This window comes from Argiope bruennichi, chromosome X2, assembly GCF_947563725.1.
Source record: "Argiope bruennichi chromosome X2, qqArgBrue1.1, whole genome shotgun sequence".
Taxonomy (NCBI): Eukaryota; Metazoa; Arthropoda; class Arachnida; order Araneae; family Araneidae; genus Argiope; species Argiope bruennichi.
The window spans coordinates 80,605,272-80,627,176 of NC_079163.1; the positions used below are offsets into that span (position 1 = coordinate 80,605,272).

Here is a 21,905-nt window from a genome sequence, read left to right on the forward strand (position 1 = left end):
TGGCCATATAATTTAGAATATTCGATCAGACAGAATGCAACTTCGCACTGTCATAAATAACGTCATTTCATGCCACAGTGAACTGTGCCTTTTTGATCGCTAATAATCAGATTATTTAACTGTGCTTTAACCGCATGCATTCTGAAACTGTGGATCATGACTTCAAGAGATTGACTTCATAAGTTATTCTTATTTCAGATTCTTCAGTTTTGTAAGCCCTAATAAAACAATAGAAACATAAAAATATTTCACAAAAAACTGCCCAAGAAGTTGCAAGATACAGAATTCCTGGCACGGTGCATTCCGCCTTGTTTGCATGTTTTTTGATGTAAAAAAGTGTGCAATCAGACTGAAACAATGGATTTTCGAAAATAGACATGAAAAGAGTTAGTGACAGCTAAGATGACAGTGCGTTGTTGTAAATACAGAAGGCACTCCAAATTTAGATCTAATATGATTAAATTATTATTGTTCTAAATGTGATTATAATGTATTTAAAATGTTCACTAAATAGCCCTTATTGAATAGGGTCAAATAACATATTAATGCATTTATAAAAGTACTTAATATATTCGAAAAAGATTCAGTTTTAAATAAATATGGATATTCTGTGGTATGAAACTGTATATTTCAAATGAAAATTTGCTGATTTTACAAAAACTCTTTATTTATAATCCTCAGATGTATAGAAACAGGTATATCATTATTAAGCTATAATTCGATGACTTCCATCTTTCTACGTATGAGCCGATTGCTTGGGTATGAGGGTAACTTGAGTATGGAGGTGACACTTAAATTGGCAATGATTTGATTACTTGTATAACATTCTGAGGCAACAAGGTGTGATTTTGGCGAAGGGTTTAATTAAATGGGGCCTTTATCAGTCGACAAGTTTGAAATGCTTAACTGGGGATTATATCAGGCTCGCTGATTTCTAAACAGCAAGTATACCGTTCCAATTTTGCTGGCTAAGATTTTAGAGAAACAGATATTATGAAATCTACAATAAAATCTTGTAACATTTCTTTAAAATTCTTATTTTATAAAATAGGTTCGTATTTACCAAATCATTTGAATTTCTTTGAAGAATGTAGGACATTGCCTCCGAATATATTAAAAATGTTGGTTGCATAATTTTACTGCAATTCCATGAACAAACACTGAGAAAATGGATGATTGATGATTTTAATCATAAACTGTTGTATGCAAATAACTGCCATAATATGAATGGAATAACGTAATCTTTAAGTATAGCAACCTTTCATCTGTTTCAAAAACTACTGCTATGTAGGTAACTGCTTTAAAGAGATGCAAAATCTATAACAGTCACAGAATGATCAATGAAAATTACCACAGATTCCGTACATTTATTTTTGAATAATCACATTATTTTTTGAATTAATCAATTGTTTAAAAAAATAAGTAATCGTGTAAAACCATCTGGAGAGCTTGATATTGTTTACTAGCTATTGACTAATTAAAATATTTCCTTTAATATAATTTGAAAAGCTTGCATTGCTTTCAAGACCAATCGCTTTATTTTAAAGAAAAAGATACGAGATCAGTTCTAAAAAATTCCTAATATGATAACTTGATACATATTTACTCTCTAAAATATTCTAGCCATTTTAAATCTTATATATTTAACATATTTTTTAAGTTGTAGTGTGGCCGAAGAGAGATGGCACTTCTGTACTCATTTGTGCACAAGGAAGAAGCGACGAATACGTCAGTTTACATCACGATACAAGAGCAAAAGAGACCGAACTTTTTTCATCAGTGATTTGATACTATGAGATACTAATAGAGATTTCTTTGACTCATGTCGTTTCAGGAAAGGGAATTTAGGCATCTTTAAAAGAATGCGATAAACATTAAGCGTTTTTAATCCCTTCACTCGGAACATGAGAACCTATTGATTAAAGCAGTTTTACAGAGTTCGAGTAGCATTAATTAAATAAAAAGGGTGGAATTGGATCAGGAAATAAGATACCATTTGAGAATGAAATTAATATGGGTTAAATTAAGATAAAAATTAGGAAATTAAGTAAGATTTAAATTAGATTAAGAGATATCATTACATTGTATATATATAGAGAGATATTACGAAATAAGCATGAATAATATTGAAAATTCTAGATCTTTAAGGGCTCCATTTAAATTAATAAAACTAATGACTATTTTGTCACTTATACACTTTTTTTTTTATGGAAATAATACTCTACAAACGCTTGTAAGTTAGTGCTTTATCTAAGAGGATTTGAAGGTGTGCATTCAACTTAAGAATCTGAAGGTGTTTGTGCAACTTACAAGAGTGGAATTAATTCATGAGATGTCACAGTGAAAAGTATAATTGTGCATGCTATTTTGCCTCTGACCATAAGAGATGTGATTAAAAAGCACCAAGAATTGTCCCTTGCCCTCAAGACTGATACGCAGAGTGAAGGCGCATGACAGATATTAACCTCGAACTCTCACACGCATGTGCCGGAAAGTAAACGATGGTAGCCCCAATACTTCTGTACAGAAGAGCTTCGAGCAATTGTTATAATTCATTAGTTAGTTATGGCAGCTGAATTGAAAGTTCATTCAATCTTCTTGGATTCTAAATCTCCATGAATTCTCACGTTTCGTCACCTACTGCGATCCTTATTTTTAGTACAGTCAAGTTGTCTCTTCAGTTCACACAGAGCGTTTTGACACAGATTTGGCAGACATATGTCTTATGTAGATCTTCTGCTGGAATGGTTTGGACTGAATGGTATCTAAATGTTGCAATTTCAAATAACTCAGAAATAAAGATTTGACGATTTTCACACACAGCTGAAAATATACATTGGGAGCTGCTGCGACATTTCTCGATATTCTAGATGTCATCTTTTTCAACACTTGCTTAATCATGTTGGAGATGATTTAGCAACTAACTCACAAACATTTGTGCCGCTGAGGCATCTCTCCTCATATTCTTTCTTCAATTTTTAATAAGCCATCAAGCTTTTAACAAAATTTGATATTGATTCTTTGCTCAAATTACCTTTTTATTAAAATGTGACTATAACACAATGCATTCGTTTGGTTAAAACTCCAATATGTTGCAGCAATAGTTGTGGCTGTTTAGCTTTCGACTTGTGCGTAAAAGGGCTTAAGATCAATAACTGCCAAACATCTCCACTCGATGTGTTTTAGCCTTGGGTATAGGACACTTTCCCTAGTATTTTTTTGATCACACCTCTTACCTTTACTTACGCTATTTTATGAAGTAGTAACTTTTTTTTCCCTGTACGACCAGCAGTTGATTGTAAAATTGGCAAATTGGTACTACACATTTGACATGCATCAACTAAGCATGAATTAATCCTATTGAGACTTCGAGCTGTAGTTGTAGATTATATATTTTGACCTTTTTCGATAGAGACACTTGAGCCTTTTTTCTTTATCAATGCATTAAACAGTAGATAAAACTACAAAACTACCATAGAAAATTTCTCTTCTAATTTTAACTATTACAATTCTAATTGATATTGATTTTAATGGAAATCAAAGATGAACACCGAATTCATTCTGGAATCCCATTTTTGTTTTATCATGAAAATATAAGAGATACCACTGTCGAAAGCTGTGAATAAACTTTACAATTTATCGGAGATTAAAAAATGATAAGGGAATCGTGTGGGCGATTCTAGTATGCCTGTCAGAAAATGTGTAGATTGATGAAATATTTAACACTTTAAACACTACAACACACACAAAATAAAATTAAGGTGCTTGTCTGTACCATGGGAAACAACCTATTCATCATGCATGCAAAATGCGAAAAATCACCCAATAATTATTGAGAAAATATTTGATAAAATTAGCGAAATAATATTTGTGGACGTGAAGCTTGTTTTACACGACTTCCGGAAAAAAAAAATTAAGCAGACCGGGTGAAGCATACGTGATTCAGAACAAGAACGGACTCGTTCTTGTTGCTTATTTGCAGTTGCATTCTGCTTGTAGCACAGTAAAGAGCGAAGCACCATAGTATAAAATTAGTTATTTCACAAATTTTAGTTCAATATATAATTTATACATATTCTTAAAAGAAATATAAGCAGTTACGAGAAGGAAAGAAATAGGTAACTGATACACTGTCTAATGAAATCCATGTATGAATATAAACACAAATATAACGATTCATTATCAAACAGATCAGCAGATATCGATACATCTTTAATAAAAAAAGAAACTTATTTTAAACATAAAGCCGATCAAGTTATATTTGGTTTGGTAGGCTTGGGTTAATTAGTTATTACGCATTTATATTATCAGTACGGACCATCATTGAGCTACCCCCCCCCCAAAAAAAAGCAAAAAGTTTTATGGGAAGAATATGCGATTCATGCTGCCCGACATTACTTGCGCTACTAATACATTACTTGCGCTTAAACGCCCAAATTCGTGACTTAAAATAATGTATTGTTTTCGATTTTTGTCTGCACAATCTAAGAAATTTTGACGATATCAACAATAATTGCACTTAATATTTTAATCACTGAACTTGTAAACCACCATTTTCTTTCGGACATTAGTTTATCCGCCGTTTAGATGGGCATTTTAAATAATATTCCATTCCTTTCATATCAATTGTTTTCAATACAAACTCTGGTATTACCTATTTTCTCCTTTTATTTAAGCTTAATCTAATCATTCTAAGACCCTTTGCCTAGAAGCATTAGAATTTCTTCAGATTATGAGGGAGGAATCATTAATCAGTTGTCGAAACTCAATATATTTCTAGCAACCATATTTCTGCTTACTCACTATTAAGTATAATATCGTTTACAGAATTTACGTTTTTATTGAAGATGATACTAAGCTTACTTACAAAAAAAGATTTTCAGCCTCTTTTTATAAAAACTCTTAACTCTGTCAATGTTGCCTGTTGACAACATTTCGTACCATCAAATAAATATTAAATCCATTCTTCGACGACGACATCCATCACTGTCGTGAGGTTGAAAGCTTTATTTTCTATAAAGGACATAAAATAAAGTCACTCTGAAGCTTGCTGACTATATTTCGTATTATTTATCAATAAATCTCAAATTCGTCGACGAAATTTTTTACCGTTTGGAGATTTATCTTGTCTCAGAACTGGCCTTTAATAAAAATTTTAAATCCCACAGTGTTTTGATATTTTAAATATTATATTACAATGGTTATTTTTACAAAAACAATATTTTGCTTAAACGTTTATATATGTTAAAGCCAAATCTTAGAAGTATTAGAAATAATAGAATATCCAAAAGATATGTTGGAGATAATCCATGCGAGAAATATGAAAGATTTAAAATTAGTGTACGATAGCAAGCAGTTGATAGAAAGGAATAAAAATGAATCTGGTTTCCAGGTTTCAGGACGCATCACTTTCAGGCAAGGTTTGCGAGATTTAGAAATTGATTCAGTATTAATATGGATGTTTAAGCAATTTTTTTTAACCAATCTTAGTAAAAAATGTAAATTTTAAACTCTTAATAGTTTTACTTTTTTATTATCTAATTTTATCTACTTTTTATTATATAATTAGACGATACCTCACTTTCAGGAACCTACTGTCTTATTGACTTAATTAAGAATTCAAAAAATATTTTATATGCTTATGGGCATTGTGTAATTTTTATGTCTAACCACCGAGACTTTGAAAGATTTAATTTCAGCTTAAAGTTACGAAAAGATAATTCGATTCTTGTATGATGGACGGGTTCGACGATTAAAGGGTTAAAATAATCGTATTGGGAATTATTTGAATTTGTAAGATTTTCTTATCTCTTTAATAAAGAAAAAAACGTGTTTTCAAAAGCGCATTTTTATCAGTGAAAAATGTAGATAATTTAGCTAGACTTCTTTTAGGAAGTCTACCTACTGTAATGGTTCTCATGACATGACTTCAGGAAAATTCCTGCAAGACTTTTTTGATCATAGTCTCAAGAATCCAAATCAGCCGTCGTTCAAAAGTTTTTACTATATATATATATATATATATATATATATATATATATATACATTGGTCGCCTTTGGTGACCAGTTAGTTCGCTAAGAATATTGGTTGTTTAATTTTAGTTGACTCTCTTATATATGACATGTTCATGATACATTCTATAAAGTATTTTTAAGCATCGAATTTCAAATTATTATAGATCTTAATGTCGTAGTATTTTCAGAGCGTTACATTTATTTTGTTTATTGCTTACTTGAACTTTTCTAATAGAATCAAACATCATGACATCATAAAAAAGACCTATCCAGATAATCTAACTGCACATTGTCTTTCGAGGTATAGTAGTTTCACTTTCTAATTCCGTTTGTAAAGAGCACAGATAATAAAAAAAATCTTTCTTTTTAAGATTGCAGCATTGGAAAAAAAATTAATAATTTAATAAATAATAAATATTTAATGCAACAATGAAAATAAAACACAATTTGAATTTAATTTCAGGAATGGAAAGAACCGTTGAAATTTGTGTAAAAAGTATTCTTAAAATTTGTCGAAAAAATTTAATGGAAAAAAAGAACGACATTCTAAATTAATGTAATGAAACTATTTTTTTTTTGAAATTTTGAATAGCGTTAAAATTAAGGCGTTGCAATAATATTTTCGGAAGTTGTTGCGGATAAACATATTCCACTTTACTTTTAATTAATTAAAATTTTAAAAATCATTCCTAGATTCACGTTTCCACCCTCTAAACCACATTTGTGCCAAATTTGGCAACTCTAGGCCAAAAAGGCTGATTTGTGGAATATTAATAAAAAATTTTCGCCTTTATTATTAGCATATTATAAACATTATGAGTAGAAACGCTTTCCTCATGTTATCTGGTGATTAAGATAACTAGTATAATTTTCATAATATTTGAAACAGTGTGTGATATGTTTAGAGTGGGTGAAAGTTCGAAGAGAGATCATCCAACTGAAAGGAGGTGGGGGTAAGATGAAATTTCATTTCACTCTAATTTAACTATCTAAGATGGGAAAAATTATCCAAATTAGGCGAATTAGACTTCAATATGAACATATTTGTGCAATTTTTTTTTTATATCTATCACCATTTAGAAGTTAAGAATCGATAAAATTATCCAAATTAGGGGAATTAGACTTCAATATGAACATATTTTTGCAATTTTTTTTATATCTATCACCATTTAGAAGTTAAGAATCGATAAAATTATCCAAATTAGGGGAATTAGACTTCAATAGGAACATATTTGTGCAATTTTTTTTATATCTATCACCATTTAGAAGTTAAGAATCGATACTTTTATTCATGGATAAAAACATTGGATATATATATTTATAACAAATATAGAAGTTATCTAGTGATTGATGACCTTAAGGTAAGCTCGGTTTTGATACTGGAGGATGCGAATTCGGAACTCGATTCCACAGCAGACTTTGATAAATACAAGTAATATATTTGTATTCTGTAAAACAATTACAGAAATTCTTTTCATTTTAATTATTTTCTACTACTTAGTCTTTTATTTATAATTCGCTAGTCAATATACCCAGCATTACACGGAGTGAACATATTTTCATTCAGAAGTAAAATAAATAAATAAAATAAAATTTTTTAGTAGACAAAATCGCCTTATTGTTTTAAATCCGACTTTTTATTAAAATGAAAATACTAATTACAACAGACAGTTAAATTCTGGTATTTTCTTTAAATATTAAAGACTGTACTAAATGATTTTTAAAAATTGCCGCAATCTGATTTTTTTCATAAATTATGAATGATTTTTAAAGCCCAATACGTATAGTTTACGTATAGTAACGTATAGTAATTTAGTTTAATTATATTAACGTTCCGCTGGAAAATAATTTTATCCCGGTTAGATGACAAACACTACAACTGAGCTGGTACTACCTCTCCCAAGTTCTGCAACATACCAAGGGCGGACATTTGGTCCACGGCGTAGATTTCATGTGTACCAGACTCGCATTTATGAAGGAACTCAATAGAGATCTGGTTTCGAAAATTGAACCCTTCGATCCCGATGACAAAAACTTATCACTAGGCCCCAACGGTACAGCCAAACACAGGGAATAGCAACTAGGAGGCAAATAAAAGGGTTTAGAATATCTATTATTTTAATCCGATGAGAAGGGCAGCAGAAAGGTGTTTTCTTTAAGTATGGAGAAATAATTTTTAAATTAAAAAAATTAAATATTTAATAAATTATTGCGAATGCTTCACTTAAACATTCCTTATATTTACTGTACTTGTGTGTAAAATTTGAAGATAATCTATTTTATAATTTGATTTTTAATGGGAACAAAATATTTTTTTTTTACTTTCATTTATAAAGATTACTATATTATCCTATATATTATAGAAATTTCTTATACCGTTTTAACTAAACGGTCGCTAACTGAATATTAGTCACTGCAACGATACAGGAGGCAAAAGAGTATCACTAGAAACTATCCAACAGCGATGAATGCACTTCATTCTGAAGTTCCTTTGTCAGAGTTTTAAAACTCGGACCTATGTACTGGATTTTAACTTTGACAAGTTCCCCATATCACGATCAATTATTTTTTTCAGATAATTTAATATCCATTTGCATAATAGTAGATGCTTTCAGATATGGGGATATGTCTTTTAGGCATGAAATAACAGAAGAGAGCGCAAAAATACTACATAGCAAATAAAACATATATTGGGAAGAATAAGGAAACAGCGAGACTGCCCTTCCCACGAGTGTCTTGTATATTGCCACAACTGACAAGTTCCGAGTCGAGTTCCATCAAGAATTGAGTAAATGTTTTGGATTTTCTAAATTCGATTGTATCAAAATTGTAATATAGATCTAGGTCAAAGCCAGGACCAATTTGCAAACTGGTCCTTAATTCTGGCTTATTTCATTTTTGAATAAGAGAGAGAATAGAGAAGTCTAAAGGCAGGCAATCTTTGAAAGATTTGTTCCATAACAGACAAATATAAAAATCTAATAATGATACCATGAGTCAGGTTTTATTCAGACTTCCTGCAAATAGAATTTTCTCACAGTTTATTGGATTTTTTTTGTAAAGAATGCATGCCAAATTTCGTTTGTCTAGATGCTCCCTTTTTGAGTTATCGAGCACGCAGAGGCATATAATTCTAAAAAAGTTAGGTTTTTGAACTCGGGGATACCTAAATAATTAACCAAAATCTCAAGCTATACGTTTTAACGATTACAATACTTTCTGGTTACCTACGTTGCATACAAGAAAAAAAAAACAAGATACATTATATTTATGTAAGAGCAAAACAAAAGCCTTTAAAAATAAGTAAAACTCGTTAATAACATAAATTACTTTTTTTATTGATCATTAATTCAGTGGAATGTGTGTAGAGGAGGTGGAGGTCAAATTCATCAAAAAGAGGATCGGAATTCCGTAATTCAGTGGAATGTGTGTATGGGAGGTGGAGGTCAAATTTATCAAAAAGAGGATCGGAATTCCGTAATTCAGTGGAATGTGTGTATGAGAATTGGAGGTCAAATTCATCAAAAAGAGGATCGGAATTCAATTATTCAGTGGAATGTGTGTATGGGTGGTGGAGGTCAAATTCATCAAAAAGAGGATCGGAATAAGTCGGGTATGCATGTTAGATGTTGATAGTTACTACATTTATCTTTATTTTAAAAATAACAAAAATAATTCATTCAAGTATAACAAAAAATTCAGTTTAATCTTAGATATTGTTAAAAATTCTGAAAAAAGTAGTAAGTATTGATTTGAACAACCGAAATCATTAATAGTTTTTTGAGAAAATTGCCAAAGCAAATTAGTAATTTTTCGTTGAAAATTCGATTGAGAAAGCAATTATATTTGAATTGCTTCTAGAAATTTACTGGATTCAAATCATTCTATTTAATCACTTTGATCTTCTTCGAAACTCTGATGCTTTGAAAACAATAATGATTCATTTCCAAATTCCTATGATTAGCAAATGAATTATTATTATTATTTATTTTGATAAACAATGATTCATCTCCAATTCCTTAATCCTTCAAATATTTGCATGAAATAATTATATATAAATCTGTTTGATCTTTTAATTTATTAGTTAATAAATACATAAATTTATAAAAACAAAATAAACTAGCGTTTAATTCTTTTTTGAAGACACATTTCAAATTTAAAGTGCATGATTATTTCAAAATATGGAAATTTACATTTATGCAATGTAATTGCTATTAATTTGAATAGAACTACACGTAATTATCTTTAACACGTCATCTATATAATTACTGCAAAACATATATGCGCCAGTAATTTTTGTGCATAAATACTTCAAATTATTCTTTTCAGTAATTCTGGTAATATGCATAATGGCATTGCACAGCGAGGTGAGTTTAGACAGGAATCATATTCTCAGCTACTGGTGGAACACAACTTAGAAGCTTCACAGGACTAGTTGTTTGACAGAACCTGCTAACTTGTTTCTTTAAGGCTTGTAAAGACGTTGGTTTAAACCGGGCACATTGCCAGTATTGTTATCGGTCAACTATTTTAGTCTCAACCTGATATCTTAATAGTGAACTACACATTCATCCTGATAAGAGTAATTAGTTATTTCGGTACAAGAAAATGTTAACATTCAGGTATTAATCAACTAACTCTTTGTCTTGACTTTTGTTTTACATTTTTAAAAAAAAATTCTCTTTTATGTGCTCGCTTTTATATTAGGTCTGTATGTGGTCCGGATGTAAATTTCGTTTCTTTAATTTTACGTTTTGAAATCCGAAATTTCGGAAATTACTGGATGTGTATTACTTATTATTTATGTCATAATATTGTTATAAGATATAACTATAACTGAGACTGACGGCTGAAAATAAAAAAAAATATAGAACAGCCTGTTAATGAACTAAATATTATAGCAGTATTGATAGACTAGATGATATGAGACGGTGGTATGTAATTTAAACCAGCAAAATAAAGATATGTATGAAAAGTTAGGTCAGAAACCTATATGTAATTTATTGAAATGATAGACTGCTTATCAAAACTGTCCACATTTTATATAAAACATTCTCATCCTTCTAGTAGTTTCACATCATTCATTCGGTATACGATTCAACTATTGTACGATATGTTCTACTCGAATAATTGAAGTGTTAAGCGAAAAGTTATTATCTACATCAATATGTTTTACAGATAATACTGAATTTGCAGTTGTTAGGAAAGAACATTTTAATGTAAATATTCCATATATTTTTCCTACCCATCTAAATAAAGAAGCTGATTTTGTCAATTATTTTACATTGTTTCAAAATATTTGTCTATGCGTGTGCTTTAAATAAGTTGAAGTAATGCCAGATTTGCACTTCCTGAAAACTAATATATATATATATATATATATATATATATATATATATATATATACACAAGGCGTCCACTCTAATCCTGGTCCATTTGCTAGTTTCTAAAGTCTCAAAATATATCCAATGCGGTTTTGAAATGAAACGAAAATATAACTAAACTATTCCGATGGAGAAGCTGAAACCTTATTGATAGGTTGCCGCTGAACTGAATTTGTAACCGAAAACTATGCTTTTTACATATTTGTTCTTGATGAAGCAATGAGGCTAATCGCCCCAACTGACGATTGAAGTTTTCAGTTAAAACTATCCATGCTCATGGAATATAATTTCCTATTAAATCTCCGAAGCTGACGATCTTTCTAATTGACTTTTTTTCTTTTTCTTTTAAGGTATCATTTCTCACGATTTGCCGCTACAGGCACCAATATATTTAATTACCTTTGAATAATGTCTTATTGCATAGCATATTGTTACGAAATTTCCGGGGTTCGTTTGGATAGTGGGAGTTATATGGTGTGGAGAACACTCAATCAGCAGGTGGCAGTAGAAAATGAAATAACGACGTTTATTTACACGAAGACACACAGGACAACACAAAGACGACAACTATATACAGCACACAATTATCTCCAGCCGAGACGTGCAGACAACATACTCTAATGCCGACCGTACAGCTTAATTCAACACTCACTTGACTCAGTCGCTGCTCCTCTAATCTCTGGAAGGCCAGTTCTTTCTGTCGATTCCGACTACTCTCCGATCTCCACTGGTCCACGACCCGACTCACCACTGCTCGGCAGCTGCGGGTGCTTCCTTTTATAGGTCTCAGGAGGCGGGGCTAGAAGCCTCCCAACCAATCAGGAACGTGCGAGGCGTATCTCCGTTCCTACTAGACGATGTTTCGATGTTCGATGTTTCGGGTATAATTTATTTTGGCGCCAAAGTCGCCAAATGGTCGCTAAGTTTGTCGCCAAGCTCTGGGATCTCCAATGGAACTCACTATGTTGGGAAGCCGCATCAAGGATTCGTAACAATATATTTACCATCACTTGCGCAGACAATTTTTTTTTATAATTGTATGGACATTCGCTCTCATGTGATTGTATAACTAATTCGCTTCTTTCCATCCTTTAAATACAAATTGTCCACTCTAATCTTGATTCATTTTCTAATTTCTCATCTGTTAGAGGTAGGCATTCATTTACTGTTCGAAAAGTGCTTTAAATTGAAGTAAAGCAAAATATTTTATGTTTCGGTCAATAACATTGTTGCTAAAAAAATTTTGTACAGTTGAAAAGTTTACATTCAGAATTTTTATGCACTCCTCCCATTCCTATTAATCATATTTAGTAAAACATTCTCAACATGCTACCATTCATAAAAAATGTCAAACACTTCTACGATTCTATCTTCATTGTCTATTGACAGAGAATCTCTCACTTTCAAATTTCACCTCTAGTTACGCAGTGAAAGGTCTCACTGTGTCGCGAAAACTGATTAGCTGATGGGTATACATCGCTTTTATTATTACATCCTTTCACTAATCAAATTCCGGAAACAGGGGAAGCCTTATATGGAAGTGAGAGTTGCCTTACGCAAATTGTTTAAAACAGTGAGGCTTTTAACGCTATGGATGTGAAATGGACGTGTTAAATTCTTAGTTTTTTTAAAAATCTAATTGTACGATAATCAGAGAGAAACAGTTAACTGATATTTTCAAGGACAGAGCAGCTTTGCTATATAGGTCACGCTATGATGGTCCAACTTTGTAATGAAAAGTCTCATTCTATTATAGATAACAAATGATGTATACGAGAGGATTTTCGTGATTAAAAAGAGGAGGAAAAAAAAAAGACTTTTTTTTCATGGAGATCTGGGTAAAAAGTGGTTAAAAGTGGTAAAAAGTTAAAATAAATAATCAAAATAAAAGTTAAAAAATAGTTTCTAAGAGTAATTGTAATAAAACAAAATGTCAGTGTAGTGTTTGGGGGTCATTCAAATCGTTATTACTCTGTTGCAGCATCCAAGTATAGAGATAATAATTTAGTTTAGCATGAGTTATCATGTACGAAATACTTATGAGGACAGCCTATAGTGGACAACCTGGATGGAGAATGAAAGGGACTATAGGAGTAAGCGTGTTAGGAGCTAGTTTATAGGAGCAAGCATGGATTTGAGACCAGCCCTAAGAACACGAATGAGTCCTAAAAGAAATAATTTTGATGTAAAATAAAAGGATTTCTTATAGTTTCAAAGAAAATTAATTTTTTTATTATTTTAGTTAGTTTTAAAAGATATATGTAATCTTGTATGCCACTCGATGCTTAATAATTATCATATATTGAATAGCCTTTCTGTATAGATTTAAACTGAAAATTTCAATAAAAATTGATATGAAAGTCGAGAATCGATCAGTTATTCGAATGTCTGCATTATAGAATGGAGCTTAAATAACTCATTCTGAGCTCTTTTTGAACGATTGCCAAAAGATCCACAGATGTGCGTGCCAAAACAGTCCACTGTAACTCACAGCTAGGCCACACAAAGTACCCGATATCTAATAGAAATCAGAAAAAGATTTATATCTCCTAAATGAATCAATATTCGACATAAGACTGTGCTTCTGCAAATTTGCTTTGACAAACAATCTCAACTGATGGGTTGTGAACATCTTTTTTAAGCGTATGATAACTGCCTGCCGATATGTAAAATATGCAGTTGGGGATTTTATGACAAAAACATTTCGACGTGCATGGCACAACTTTCCAGCGCAAGCGGAAATTTCTGTATTTCAACTATCTGCAGTCAATTTAACTTTTGGGCTAGGTAGGTCATTTTGGACTTATGAATAGAGTAAAAATTCACAAAGCGGCAGAACGCAGTGAGCGTGGAAAATTCTTTCAATGAAAATGCTAATTAATGAGATATTTGTGACAATTGTTACAATAAATGTTAATAATAACATCTTTGATTATTTATGCCCCTACTTCATGCCCAAAAGCATTAAAAATATACTGATATTCAACGCACTCAATTGTGAGGTTTAATATAAACTATTGTGAACAATCAAAATGTATCTTTATTTTTTATAAGAAAGTATCAGAACCTATTTTTAGACTTCTATTCAGAATTTACGGGGGGAAAGGGGTTGGAAAGCGTAGGTACTCGCCAATGAATAGTTTCTTTAAATATAACTAGATTTAACAAACGCCAAATCCTGCTTAATTCATTCACATGAAAAAAATCATAATACGATAAATGGTAAAATTATAGATTAATGAAAGATAAATTGGATTTTTTAAAGTATGTATTTGAAACCTTGAGAAGCACATAGTATTGCTTGTTGCTGAATGGAACTGTCATTAAACGCGGAAGAATTTCTCTCAATCCTCGATGAGATTAATTAGATATTAATTCTAATTTGGTAAGATGCATAAGCAAATTCTGAGGAAAAGCAACAAGTTGAATTCATATTTCAGAATTCACACTATTTGTAAACATATTTCAGTAAGTTTCGGTTTTAAAAACTCGGTAAAACGAAACAATGTTTCGTTCTTGAAGAGAATTTTCCAATAACACTGGGGAACAAAGTTTTTGTTGACATGCATCTGGTACTTTTTAAGTTTGTTTTACAAAATTGGGTTATGAATCCAAAAATACCTCAATTTTTTTTCTATCTCATCTACATTGTACAAGATACAGTACACAAGTATATGATTAATGGAAAATTGGAACACTGTATATCAAACTTATTTTTACTGGTAACTACTGATGCCTTTATTATGCAAAAATAACAGCAATTTATATCGGTCACTTGTAAGAGTTCTCAAGATCATTTTCCACCACTTCCCACAATTCATATTCAGCAACTATTTCCTTTAATTCGGTTACAACAATTGCATGTAGAAAAGAGAAAGAAACCTGTCGTCATATAGGATTATAAAACAAACTGCTGTTTCGGAATCAGTATACTTGTTACAATCCAAATCAGTAGAAAAATTGAACAAAAAATTAAAATAATTAAATTAAGAAATGCTAACTTTTTAGTGTTCTAAAAGCTGCAATTTTTATCTTATTTAAAAAAAAACTTATTTTTTATTTAAACTTATTTTATCATTTTTTTTAGAAATTCCTAACATTATTTTAGAGTCTATGTAATAACATACTGCTCCGGCCTTTATTTATGGAGTTTGAAATCATATGTTTCTTGGAATAAAAAGAATGGAAATCAAAAAGACAAGAGCACCATTGCATTAATTAAAGAATGTTTACAAATATGTACAAGAGTACAAATTCATTTCAAGAAAGCAAGCATAATAGCGTTACACAAATCTATCCTCTCCCGATGTGGAGGGAGCAGTAGAAATTATCAAGAATAGAAAATAAAATTATCATTCTAACTTTAAAAATATATATAAAAAAGTAATCATACGAATATATTGACAAAAATGTTTCGTAAATTGATCTAAATGAATCTATTATTGACTAAATTTATTTATTAAGATTTTTTTTTTGTAGCAAAACAGCTTACTTGTGGATTTCCTGGTACCCCAGCATATGGATATGTCAAACCAGACAGAGCTGCGTATTTTGAAGGAGAAGTCGTTTCATATTCCTGTAGAGTAGGTTACATCCTTCTGGGATCACCTATCAGTAGGTGTACCGATGACGGATCTTGGTCAGAAGATGTGCCTATATGTGGTTTGTATAAATATTTTGTAAACGTATATTATTTTGCATTTTAATATGTCAAGTAGAAAAAAATAACTAGGATGCTTAAAAAGTTTCTTCTCATTTTATAATTATTATTTTTTTTAAGAAAAAGTATTATAAAAAACTCATTCCATACCATTATATTCATACTGCATTATAATATGCCTATGTCCATATAATTAACCTTATGCATTTATGCGTGCATTACCAGTTCAAGAAGTCTAAAGCATGCCTAAAGTGTTGAGTTTCAAACAGGATTCACATAAAGTTGATTTTTTCAGGGAATAAAGGTAATTTTACTATTCCAATTTTTTGAACAGTTGGTTGTTGGTGATATGACACTATAAAGTTACCATTCTGAAATTTTCCTGATTAGAAAAACCACTGAACCACTGAACTTCGATAATGTCATTTCGTAGCTCAGCGATCTTTAGTTCACTATCAAATTGATGTGTAAAATATACTTGCCATGCATTTTTTCTGTCCCTTCGTACTAATATAAAATAAAAAATAAAAAGAGCCATCTAATAAATTGTTGCATTTCGTGAAAAAGACTATACAATTGAGAAAAGTTGATTTTTCGTTGAATGTTGATTTAAGTAAACTGGAACCTTCTCTATAAAGAAAATGGTCGGAACTGGAGGTGTAAATAAGGGGGGGGGAGGTATCTTTTTGCAAATAAATGTTATACTCGACGTAAAAGAATGAATAGGAAGAATGGGTTGTTTTCATTACAATAGAGCATGAAAATATTTGTTTCGTGAAGTAGTTGTTTTTTAAACAACAAATTGAATGCTGTGGGATGGAAGGAATTTTCAAGTTCATACACGCATATCGATAATCTCTGAATAAAGAATTCTCAATAAATACACGCTACAATTATCACAATATGTGAATTCTGGATATATAAGTTTAATGAACTTATTTCAATTTAATATACTTTAAATGAAAATTTTATATCAATATTGAATACCATGCAAGTTAAAAATCCTAATAAGTGCATTTTTCATGATAAATAACCTCTTAAAAATATACTACTACGTACAGAAAAGCAAAAATAGGTTTAATAGGTGCACAAGGCTTGTAAAAATATTGTGAGATTGCGATATTGCCATAAAAATAATATAGAACTATAATTGCAATGCAGAGAATTTTATATATGTATACTGAAAGTTAACAAAAAGACTTGCTTTGGGGAAAAAGTAAAGGAAAAAATACCCAATCTTAAATTATTGGAGCGTTTTTTAAATATATTGTCAAAAGTCACTTAGTGAGCTCTCCTCTTTTTCAATCCTGTGTACGTGACATATTTCTGTAAATGATGAAATGATTTTCATTTTATGAGACTAAAACTGAAAAATCAACTTTTTAAAGGTACAAATCACTCCAGTTTCTTTAAGTAAAAAAGGTAAAAAAACCTTTCCAATATAGTTTTTCAGATATTTCAAAAAATCGAAATTTTGCTTAAAAGTTTGGTGTTACATGATAAGCAAAAACAGTTATGCTTAAATTTTTCTATATTCCTCTTCCCTCTAATGGAGTTTCTATGTTCCCGCTGTAAACAGTCTGAGATTTCTGCCCCTTTCTTTCTGATATATTTCCACAGTAAGGCGCGTTTTGTGTTGAGCTTCGTCGTAAAGAAGAATTGACATACATTTTGGAAAAGTTCTCTTTTAACCTAAATTGATACAAGATAATTTGATATAAATCTACAATCTTGATGTTAAAATTATATACTAAATTTCATCCATTTGTCTTGCTGTCTTTCTCTTCTTTTGTATTACAATTTTCATACAAATGGAGAGAAAGCGGATTTTATCAAAAGGTTTATGTGGACCTAAAACTCCGCTGTTAAAATCGAACGCCAAATTTCATCAATCAAGCTCGTTACATTTTTGAATTACAAATTTCGTTCATCTAGTTTTCTCCCTTTATGACTTAGGGAATCCACAAATAGTCATAATATTTCAAATGATGTTTTCCGACTCAGAAAGGAAGAAAACGGGGAGATTTATAAAAATCTCGTGGTCGAATTTCTTAACATTATAATCCTTTCTCTTTAATGCTCCGTGTACGAGTATGAAAAAAAAAAACACACTAATAATACTTAAGGATTTGAAATTGGATTTGAATCGGATTTGAGAAGTTTTATTATGGTAATAAAAGTGGTATAAAAAGCTTACTGAATCATTTAAAAGTCTTACTGAATATATAAAAAACACATTTTTATCTGGCCAATTTTTACGAACAACATTTGTTTCTATGAATTAAAGTTTAAGAAGAATCATATTAAATCTTTTTTTATCCTTGTTAGATGACAGTATGACAACGTTAGGTGTTGCATTTTCAACGCCGACAGTCCCAGGTAATCCAGCCGAGCTCGCCATTGACCGAGACAAAAATACCTGCGCATATCTGAAACCAAAGAAGCCCCGATGGTGGAGAATAGATCTAGGAGAGGAGCATAAAGTATTGTCTGTTGCTGTAACAATGATTTCTCCAGGTAAGACTGTCTTCACTTTTTATTTTTGTCCTATTAATCCCGATGTATGCATATCCGCTGACAACAAAAATTGTATGAACTCTAGTAAATTTGTTCTTCTTTTTTCGATCCGTTCCGATATTTTCATTCTTTGAATTATCGCAATTTTAGTTGATTTTTGAAATTCAGAATATCTCTAACTTTGAATTATTTTGTTAGTTTTAGTCAAAAAGCAATTTTATTTTGAATCTTTTATAAGTAGGGTGGATTAATTAGATACAGAATTGTTGTATTAAGAAGGAATTGCTTTTTGCTTTAGTAAATACACAAAAGGATTCAAAATTCAGGGCACAAATTGTTGTTAAGAAAAGTAGGAAATAAATAAAAACAAATTAAATTGAAATAGGAAATACCAGTCGAATAAGATACAGGTTCACCAAGGCCGCTGTTGGATTTCAGCAACGATCATTAAAAGTTCCTACTGTGCAGAGAGTATGATACAGTTTCGAATACCGAGAAACATGCCTATCGTATATGGTAAAGCTGACTGTAACAGAAGGTATAGAGGCTTAATTGTATAAGAAATACAGGGTTTTGTTAAGAATATTCCCCAATTCGCAAACCTTAATTGCTCATTAGCTCGGAATGACAAGAACTTTTAATAATTATTGTGAAATTGATGCGTGCGAGTACTTTCCGAGAGTAAAGTGTCGCGAAAGAAAATATTTTACGAAAGAAATATTATTGGCTCACCTCTGCAACATTCTGCATTCTCATGTAGGTGTCACTTTCAGTGATAGAATTTTATGGGATTTCAGCTTATTTCTGTCTTTCTACCTCCACTAACATTTTGTACACCGAATTTCGAATCACTTGCAAGTTTCGTCTTATTTTTTTTTATACCCTGGCAGTTTTGCAATGTTATTAAAATTATCAATGATGAAAAATAACGGGCCATTTTTTTACTGTCAGTTATAATTACAAATGTTCTAAAATGTAAGGCAGTTACGAGGAGAATTTTTTTGACTGCGATTAGTGCAATCGCTTACAAATTACACAGGCATAAGCAAATATTTTTCACTTATGAACATAGGCATTATTATAAGACGTTCATACAAGAGAACCAGTGACTTCACTGTGGAGGTTTAACAGCTCAGACGTTTTTAGTTGCTAATGAATTATATATATTTCACTTATGACACAAATATTTTTACACAATTATATTTATCACAAATATTTTTCACTTATGAACATAGGCATTATTATAGGACGTTTATGCAAGAGAACTAGTGATTTCACTGTAGAGTTTCAACAGTTCCGACGTTTTTAGTTGTTAATGCCTTTTCTTTCGTTAAATTACTTCTAATGATTACATAATAAAGTGCTTTATTTCTTGCTAGTTAAAGTTTTGAAAGGCTGAAAAAAAATTCTTGTATTTTTCAAGTTTAACGGTGTTCCTAAATCAACAACCATGGTTTGCATTTTAGGTTTCGGTACAATGTATTTGTTGTGTTTCGTGTAAGAGGGCGAGCCATTTTAAAATATTTTTTTACCTCTTTAGCTTCGACCAATAGTTTTAATGTATGTTAAAATAAAGTATAATTTTTAATTCAAACCTGTGTTTTTTAATGACTTGAAAAAACGTATTATAGACATATTTGCATCAATATTATTTACAATTATGCATTAAAAACAAATGGCAGAACTAAAGAACCGATCCCCCAGTCGCAATAATTGGTCCAATTTTGCCAGTTTTTATTTTTGCCTCTATTTATTGCGCCCATTTTTGCCGAGAGAAATACAGCAAAATGAAACTTTGGCAGAATCCTAAGTTTCAACACCTGGAACGATTTCGATGCTTTAAAAACTTAATTACCCAATCAGAATATTTTTTTTGAGCATATATAGTTTAAAAGTGTACTTTTCTTTCTTGTACAAAATATAGTTAATCAAAGTCGGTTGTCATAATTGAATTGACTATTAATATAATGGATAAATAGTTGTTCGCGAAGAGCGACTAATTTAATATAGTAAATATCTCAAAATATAATGGATAAATTATTGATCATGATCATTTTATGCATGCATTAAATGTATTCCATTTTTCAGATAAGTACGTGAAGTTTACGGTGTTTGTTATAAAAACGCTAGGGACCAGTGCTTCTTACAAAAGATGCGCATCCTTCACTGGAAAATTTGGTACGTTTTTGTACATTATTAAAGTTTTGAATTGAGATACTTTCTTTTATTTAAATTAAGGTGAACTTGTTAAATTATGTTTTTTTGTGTGTATTTTGAATTTTTCAAAATTTTAGGCACTCAAACTGTTGTTTTATCTTGCGCCGAGGGAAAGGGCATTGAAGGTCAGAAAGTCCATATAGAAGACCATCTCCAGGAAGAAGGGATATTCGAAATTTGTGAGGTCGAAGTTCAAGTTGAGAAAGGTTAGTTTAAATAGAACAAAATTATTCAACATTTCTTGTTGAAAATTTCAATATCCCTGACATTTACTACTATAAAATTCGTATAATGTGAAACTACTGTCAGAAAAGTTTTTACTATCCTGCCCTCAATTAACCTTATTTTCCACTAACTGGATCTGAGAGGATATTATTTTCTTTTCAAAATACGGCCCGTTTTTTGCCTACCTCAAAAGGTTCAGTCTGTCGGAGAGTGATCAGTGCAGTTGTGGTGAGATTGGCCTTGCTCTTCATTATGCTACGCAATGCATCTTGCCCTCTTTTGGCATGTGTAAAAACAATCACCAAGCCATGAACAAGAATGGATGAAAAGAGTCACCATCATCTTCCTCTCTAGTCAAAAAATCCATTGGATGATTAAATTTATCAGTGACAATAGAAATCATTTCTTGCCTCTCTAGCTCTCAAAATCAAGTGTCATGTTCACAAAGATTAAGGGGAGGGAAAAAAAGCACCACAGTTTCTTCACATACATTTGCATTCATAAATATCAATCAAAGTTTTTCTTTGTTACCATTAAAAAAATTATTTTCCATTTGATTTTGTAATTGTATCCTCATCTACTATGTCATGATAACAAGTGAACACAGAATTCTTGTGTTTTTTTATATACATTTCATCCTTCTAAGTATTATTAGTCCAAATAATTTGAAAATCTTTGTAAATGGTTTCATTCCACTATTATTTCACATATGTTTGTAAATTCTGTACATAGTTATATTTGTTTTTTTTCCTGCTGTACATTTTTTGGTATTTAATAAAATTCCTGCAACATGGCCATCAAACCGTTCAGTGATCAGAATGGTTACAGATACGGGGGTATGAGAAGGCGTTCTGTTCTATATTGCAAAACTATTAAAATTTTGAAAT

The 21,905-nt window shown here is 30.9% G+C and overlaps 1 protein-coding gene across 1 annotated transcript in view; it reads left to right on the forward strand.

The window, feature by feature from the left end:
- LOC129960105 (CUB and sushi domain-containing protein 3-like) overlaps window positions 1–21,905 on the forward strand; it is a 39,190-nt gene that overhangs the window by 3,928 nt on the left and 13,357 nt on the right. The window contains exons 2-5 of the mRNA XM_056073228.1: window positions 15,879–16,061; window positions 18,388–18,576; window positions 20,665–20,754; window positions 20,871–20,999. Of these exons, the coding sequence (XP_055929203.1) occupies window positions 15,879–16,061; window positions 18,388–18,576; window positions 20,665–20,754; window positions 20,871–20,999 (591 nt within the window). The remainder of the gene's footprint in view (window positions 1–15,878; window positions 16,062–18,387; window positions 18,577–20,664; window positions 20,755–20,870; window positions 21,000–21,905) is intronic.